General features: G+C 42.8%; 2 protein-coding genes across 3 annotated transcripts in view; one reads left to right on the top strand and one right to left on the bottom strand.

Annotated features, from left to right (window-relative positions):
- Positions 1-778: 778 nt before the first annotated feature.
- The window catches only part of LOC135705743 (uncharacterized), a 110,299-nt gene continuing 103,502 nt past the window's right edge, over positions 779-7,575 (top strand). Inside the window, exons 1-2 of one of the 2 annotated variants that reach the window (XM_065227603.1) lie at positions 779-901; positions 1,402-1,817. The gene's annotated coding sequence lies outside the window, so the exon portion shown is untranslated. Of the gene's footprint in view, positions 902-1,262; positions 1,818-7,575 lie in introns of both variants that reach the window. The other variant, XM_065227594.1, reaches the window with a different exon arrangement.
- On the bottom strand, positions 4,077-6,014 carry LOC135704713 (uncharacterized). Its single transcript, XM_065226200.1, has one exon. The coding sequence runs from the start codon at positions 6,012-6,014 to the stop codon at positions 4,077-4,079; it is 1,938 nt and encodes a 645-aa protein (XP_065082272.1).

Here is a 7,575-nt window from a genome sequence, read left to right as displayed (position 1 = left end):
CGAATTTTTCACAGATTTTTATGATCAGTTCCTGAACATTAACTTGAAAATTACAAAGAGGGCGTCAAGTCTAGATTCCAACCATATTAAAGTCTTACGCTAGCGAATCAGTCTACAAAAAAAAACTTGTTTAATTTATCGCAACTAAATCTTCTCGCATCGTTTTCCATCTTTATTAAATTTTTATTTTTCTTCTAAATCTTGATTTTTTTTTTTATTGTTTTCTTTGTGTATCTCATTCTGACATTTTTGTTAGTGAACTCGGAGAACCTTGGGCTGAAAACCGTCCGGTAGATTAAAATTATCCATTCGGTTTGTATTTCAAACTTGCTGTTATTTTTCCTAAATCGGATAATGTATATGGTGTGAAATCGTACCATGATAAATTATTCAATTTGAATATATGTTAACTGTTTTAATCAACTTCAACTAACAGTGTACCGTGCATCTATGCTCCATCATTTCTGATCCCAACTCACTGAATGTCTCGTGTGTACCGATTGCTTACTAATAGTAACCGTTTTACCGCTTCTTCTACAGCCACACACCAACAACGCCTATACTTTCAACAACAACAGCCATCGCACGTGTTGTATAGGGTATAGACCCCGCTGCGCCGATGCTCACTCATCCTCACCAACAACTTCAAATCGCGAACTTATTCAGCGTTTTACGCTATCGCGGCTGACTGACTTGACTGAGGAGAGCCATACTCCTAAGCTCGACACGGGCGGCGAACCTACCTTACAGCTGGTTGGATTATCGGTGCGGCTGTCCGGACCAGTTCGCGTTCAACACTCACCCGGTGGAGACGGCTCGTTGTTGTTGCTGCTGCTGCTACAAGACTCGTTGAAGTCGGCATCTTGGTCGCAGTCGTCACTTTGGAAATCCTCGCCACAACGTGGGTGAACCTATCGAACGTGTACTGCTGGCTACCGCTTTCCCCGTGCATCATATGCTTGCCACCCACCACGGTGATTGGTGATGATAACTAGTAGCGTGCAATTGGAAGCGCGTGGAAAGCGGTTTTCCAGCTCTATATTATCATTGCGCGATTTGCAGCAGTTGGATGTTTAAGTGCTGTTTCTTTTGCTTTGCTTCGATTTGTGCGTTTCCGTGGAAAGCCAACTGAAGTGCGTGTGCGCGCTGCGATTTGGGATGTTTTTCCTTATAATTTAAAGATGAAGTGTCTTTTGTAGAAACGCGAAATTGAAGCAAGCGCGAGTGCGAAGTGTGAACGATTATTTTTTTTTGTTTTCTAGTGGTGCAATGTTGTTTATGGTCACTGAAGATAGCAACCAGTTTTTGGGCTAATTTTATGGCTGAACTGAAGATGTGACGACGGAGAGAGCTATAGCTTTCGACACACATGCATATGCTAATCCTTTATTCTCTGAATAGGTTCGTGAAAAGGAAAACAGAAAATCGAAAGTGAGTGAAATTTCCGAAAAGAATTGCATATACTAAAGTGTTTGGAAACGGAAAATTGTTACACTTCTCTTGTAGAGGTAGTCAGCGTGTGAACAAGAAAGGAAAGAAAAAAAGAGACGAGACGGGGCGGTATGATTTCGTGATTTGTTTGGTTTTAGTTTTCGCAAGGCAGAAAATTGATCAGGCCGTTTAAAAAGAAGAACCCCGCTCGTCCGATTGAAGAACCGAGAAAACAAGACATAGCAATAGCGTCATCGGTTGTATTTTTTCTGGTAAGCACCCATCATCAAGACACGCAGACGGAGTTACGACAGTTGCCAGCATCGAAATTGACGACGGTGCGACGTCCGTGGAATACGTGAAATTGTACTACGCTGCTGGGAATGGTGAGTATTGGAATTGTTTGGAAAATGCCAGTTATCTGAAAATTTTATCTGAAAACTCATCTTGCAACATATTAATTTTTTTTTATTTAAAATATAATCACATTAGTTGAGATCCCGAATAGGAGAAAATAACTTGTGACTACCAAATTCAGGTATTATATTACAGGGTGGCCAGCGAACCAGGAAAACCTTGAAAACCGGGAATTTAAAAAGAAGCCGGGAAAACAGGGAAAAAACCGGGAATTTGACGGGAGAACCGGGAAAAACCAATAAACCTTAATATATTGCAAACAAAATTAAAAGTTGAATAACAGCTTGAGCTTTATCAAGCAAACACATGTTTTTTCAGCTCAAAAATGGTTGATTCAGCTCTTAATAATCTTAAACCTTTGAAATTATTTGATCTTTCACAAAACTCTCCTCACAGAAATACGTTGGAATTATGTGCTGAATCTTCTTGAAACTTTCTTATGAATGTAATTTAAATTCTTCAGCATTTTTATTTATTTACCTCAGAACACGATTACCCCGGCATTTTTCTTAGATCTTGCTTAAAGTTATCTTGTGAATCTTCCTCGGTATTCCTTTGAAATTATTATCAGAAAACCCTTTAAATTATGTTTATATTTCTTTTTAAATTCTCCTTATAATTCTCCTCACAATCCGCAAACAATTCTCTTCAGGAACTTTCCTTGAAGTTCTCCTCACAAATCCTTTGTAATTCTTCTAAGAGTTCTTCAGGACTTAATCGTTGAATTAGTTTGGGATTCTTGTCAGAGTTCCGTTGAATTTTCAAATTTCGATAAAAAGTTCTTCAAATTATTAGAATTTTTTTCCAATCGAATAAAATTTTCCAGGGACTGTATTTTCCCAAATCTGGAATCTCGAAAAAAAAAATCTAAATTAGGGATCTTGAAACATTTTAAAATCCCACATTTTGAGTGTTTTTTTCAGATTCATATTGTTGGAAAAAATTCAATCCTGTTTTTTCTTCTTAGAATAAATGTTAAGAAGTCACAAATTTCTAAAAAAAATGGCATATTCTAAGACTCTATAGACATATGTCAAAGCCTCAGAATCTTAAAAATTAAAATTGTTCCGAAACACGTACAACAGTTTGGCAACCAACGATCCAAAATTGTTGATTGATAACAGCCATGAGCAATGTCGGTCCAGCATGAAAGTTGCGCAAATGCAGTTCACGAACCAACAGTTGTGTCACACGGTGAGTCTTTGGTAGAATCAAAGGATGCTTACTCTCGTACGATTGAGCTGAATTTTCCAGACGCCCTCCAACTCGCATCGTTCCAGTGGCGTCTAGAAATGGGTGCAAAGCAGAAAGTATGTTTTTTGGTGACAATAACTTACCATTTTGAAGTATTTTAATTTCAGATGCAAACATTTCTTGTTGAGCGTAGCGTATCAACTTCAACTTTGCTTGATGGATTTCGCTTGGAATGAGTTGTCCGGAGTGTCGCAGATCCAGATCTGCCTTGATGTTGTGAACGAATCGGTTGATACACGCTAAAGTACGTACGATCAAGGTAAAGCTGGAACGTCTTTCACAAAGCCGATGTTCAAGAGCGTAGCTTTCTCGAAGTGGAATCGACGTAGCATGCATCGATTTTAAAATTCTGGACTCAGGTATCTCGTCGTCACGTACAAGTTCCGTTGTATTCAGCTGCCATGTTGACTCGTCGCAGCTTAGCCATTCCGTTCCATAACTGATGGTTCACTAGTTCAACCGGAGAGATCCCGCGTGAAGCACAGTCAGCAGGATTTGATTCACTGGTAACATGATTCCAGCGATCACGAGGCAGAAACTCCAGTATGGCAGACGTCCTGTTTGCAACATACGTTTTCCATAGACGAGGATGCGATGATAGCCATTGCAAGACAATAGTCGAATCGGTCCAAGCATAATGTTCAATCTCCAAATGCGGTAGAGCCTCAGTTATCTTTTTCATAAGTTCGGTCAACAAAAGGGCACCATTTAGCTCCAATCATGGCAACGTGACTTGCTTAATGGGTGCCACACGTGATTTCGCAGCAACTAGAACAATCGTGATGTTTCCTTCGTCGTCAACGCATCGTGAATAAACTACAGCAAAGTAAGCTTGTTCTGAAGTGTCTGAAAATCCGTGCAACTGAATCTTACCACGATGGTGGGCCAAGAACCTTTGAATCCGGATAGTCTGCAGTTGTGTCAAGCTTTGCTTCACTTCGACCCACTCTAACTCGACTGCTTTCGGTAGAGCATCATCCCAGTTGATGTCGTACAGTCACAATTGTTGATACAAAATCTTGATTTTCACTATCACAGCCAAAAGGATCAAACAATCTTGACGCATCCGAAATCATCTGACGTTTGGTGTTAACGCTATCAGCCGAAAAGTTAACCTTGAATCCAAACTGGTCTTCGCTCGGGTACCAGTAGATTCCCAACGCTTTAACTACATCCGCATCATCCGAAAGTTTCACTGGAACTGATTCTGACACTTCATTCTCCAACAGTTTGGGGCAGCTCGATGTCCACTTCCTAAGCTCGAAACCAGACTTCGATAGAATTTCGGTGATCTGTTCCTTGATGCACATAGCCTCCTCTTCATTATCTGCTCCCGACAATGCGTCATCCACATAGAAGTCATGAATGATTCGCTTTACTGCTTCCGGATGCGTAGTTTCATATCCTATGGTAGATTCTCTCATCGCTTGAATTGCAAGGTATGGTGCGGTTTTCGTACCGTACGTCACCATAGAAAGACGATAGTGTTCCACTGGCTTCTCAGAGTCCTCACGCCATACGATACGCAGAAAATCACGGTCTTCCTCATGCATTACCACTTGGCGGTACATTTTAGCTACGTCCGCACAAAACGCCACCTTGTACGAGCGAAACCGCAAATGCACTGATAGTAAATCCTCGTTGATGTTGGGCCCCGCCAACAACCGATCGTTGAGCGATATTCCAGTAGAAGTGGCACAAGAAGCATCAAAAACGACGCGAAGTCTTGTTGTGCTGCTGTCCACTCTGATCACCGCGTGATGCGGTAAATAGTAGTGCTCGGAACCAATTTTTACCACTTGATTTGCCGGAACTGGTTCCATATGGCCAAGCTCCAAATACTCGCGCATGAAGCTGACATATTCCTTCCGGAATTCCGGGTTTGAAGCAAATCGCTTCTCCATAGCAAAGAGCCTCTTCATCGCAGCTGATAGGGACTCTTCGAGGGCGGGCTTCGAATCGTCAAAAGGCAGTTTTACGACGAAGCGCCCTGAGCTATCGCGTTGGGTGGTAGAATTGAAATGATCAAGGGAGTGAACTGAGGTGGCTTGTTTATCTCCTCGTACTCCCAAAACTGCTGCAGCGTTCGATTTAGATCCATCTTCGTATGCAAACTCACAATGCCATGATTCCCTTGCATGGTCTCTGCTTCGTCGTATCGTCCCGCTGCGATCCATCCGAAAACAGTACGCATGGGCCACCGTTTGGCCGCTGTTGTCCTTGACTTGGCCTCCCTCCAAGAGAGCAAGAAAGACATCTGATCCAAGAATCACATCAATTTGTCCAGGTTTGTTGAAGGTTTCCCTGACGTTTTCCAAAAGCTTCAGGTTTCCGCTGTTGAACCTTTGCGATGGAAGAGACGACGTCAACTTGCCAAGGACGTACGCACTTGTAGAGATCACAATGACTTCGTTGAATCGAGATGCAAGATGCAGCGTGACGATTCCGCGAGTGGTACCTGCAGCTTGCTGTCCGATACCAGTAACCACTAGCTTCCCATAACGCCTGACGAGTCCTAGCTTCCGTAGGCAATCCTCCGTGACCATCGATGCCTGTGCACCAGAATCAATAAGTACCCTAGCACGAGCAAACGTACCATCTTCCTTTCGCACCTGCACTACAGCTGTTGGAAACACCGGAATCGATGGTTGCTTCTCAACTGCTGCCATGAGCGACGAAATCGCCTGTTCCTCACCGTCAGTTGGTGGATCTTTGGTTGGGTTGCTTGCTGTCGTTAGTGTTTCCTTCACCTTGCTCGCCTTTGGGCACAGCAACGTATGGTGCCGCTGCTTGCAGTCCGGTGTATGGCACACTGATTTCGAGGGACACGATTTCGCTGGATGTGAAGCCCGTAAGCAGTTGAAAGACAGCTTCGCCTGTTGTACCAACTCTCTTCTTTCCTGCAGATCCATCTTCTTGAATTCTTCACGAACACTTCGCGTACTTTTGGTAGATTGTAGTTGTCACTAATGTCTTCAATTTTTTCTCACTCACTTCCATTTTCACTTGTTCTTTTTTGTTCACTTCCGCTTTCTTCGAGAATGCTGAGCAGGTTTCCAGCATCTCACACCGCTTCTTCACAAACGCCATAAGCTCCTCAAACGTTGGATGCTCGTTGTCAACAGCTTTCTCCGACCAGGCAGCGCGGGTATCTTTGTCCAGCTTTTCTAGCATCATGTAAATCAGCCACGGATCGCGGCCTTGGTATTCCTCTCCTAACGCATCCAACTGTTGGACAACCTCATCCAGTGTCATCACGAGTTTGTTTAGTGATTGCAGCGAAGCTTGTGTCACGACTTGCTGGTCCATGAACTCACGTACCAACGCAAACACAGTGTAACGCTTCTTGTCGTAGTGACTAATGAGCGTCTCCCACGCATTAGTATAGTTGGCACTAGAGATGGTGAATTTGTTGACTAATTTCTTCGCATCTCTTTCCAGGTAGGAGAAAAGATACTGCATTTTCAAGGAATCCGTGAGATCGTAACTGTCGTGAATGGTAGACACGTAGATATCCTTGAATGTCATCCACTTCTTGCGGTCTCCATTGAAAGGTGGAATGTTTATTGCTGGCAACTTCACGTTTAGTTGGTGTGAACCATTCGACACCTGACCGACTCTCGGCATCTCACCATCGTTGAATTGTTCACCACGCTGTACCGGTCCCGCTAGGCTGTTGGTGTTTTTGAAAATCGCCGACTGGTTGATCAACATTTGCCGCTGCGTCTCCATAAGCAGCTTCATAGCTTCCTTCCAGTCTGTAGAATCGGCTACCGTTTGTTGACTCACTGTCGTTTCGACATCCTCGACCAAATCCTCGAGAATATTTCTCGCCTTGTAGTAGGCTCCAAAAAACTCCTCCCGCACGTCAAACATTGAAGCAACTACTGTAGGATTCTCCAATTGTTCTTCGATTTCATCTTGAGTAGCACGAAAACTATCCGCTAGTTGGTTGAGCTGGTCCAGTCGATCCATAACCTCGCTCCGTGATGGATTCCGATGATGGAGGTCTTTCACGACCGAAAGCTCTGCTTTCACCCGAGCAATCAAAGCACTTCTTTTGCTGATCAATTTCTCCATAGTCCAAAATTCCGGTTCTCGAAGGACCAAATGTTTTCGGAATTAACGGACTGTATTAAAAACAAATTATTGGGATGGAAAAATACCACTTTTATTCTTCGAAAAAGAACAATTTGCTTTTTTCTAATTTGTGTTTCTTCTTATGCACGCACTTGTCTACTCTCTTTCGCTTACTCGTTCTTCTACGGATGGTGACCGGAATCCAGTGTTGAATTTAGGCGTTCGATGTTGTTGCTGGGTGGATCGAGGGGTGCGTCGATACTAAAACATACAATCATAAGAAGACTCGAGCCTAAAAAAAGTTATTCAAATTGATTCTAAGTACCTCGAAAATATCGTGATATTGCAATAATTATTTTTTACTAAATATTAAAAACCGGGAATATTTTGAGA

The sequence above is a fragment of the Ochlerotatus camptorhynchus genome, unplaced genomic scaffold (genome assembly GCF_037179485.1).
Source record: "Ochlerotatus camptorhynchus isolate MF236.1 unplaced genomic scaffold, CSIRO-AGI_Acam_v1.1 ptg000022l, whole genome shotgun sequence".
Taxonomy (NCBI): domain Eukaryota; kingdom Metazoa; phylum Arthropoda; class Insecta; order Diptera; family Culicidae; genus Ochlerotatus; species Ochlerotatus camptorhynchus.
Note: the sequence above shows the minus strand (reverse complement) of the source record. Positions and strands in the feature narration are given on the sequence as shown.

Excerpts from the sequence above, each read along its gene's own strand:
- LOC135704713 (XM_065226200.1), bottom strand. The coding sequence starts at position 6,014 with ATGGATCTGCAGGAAAGAAGAGAGTTGGTACAACAGGCGAAGCTGTCT.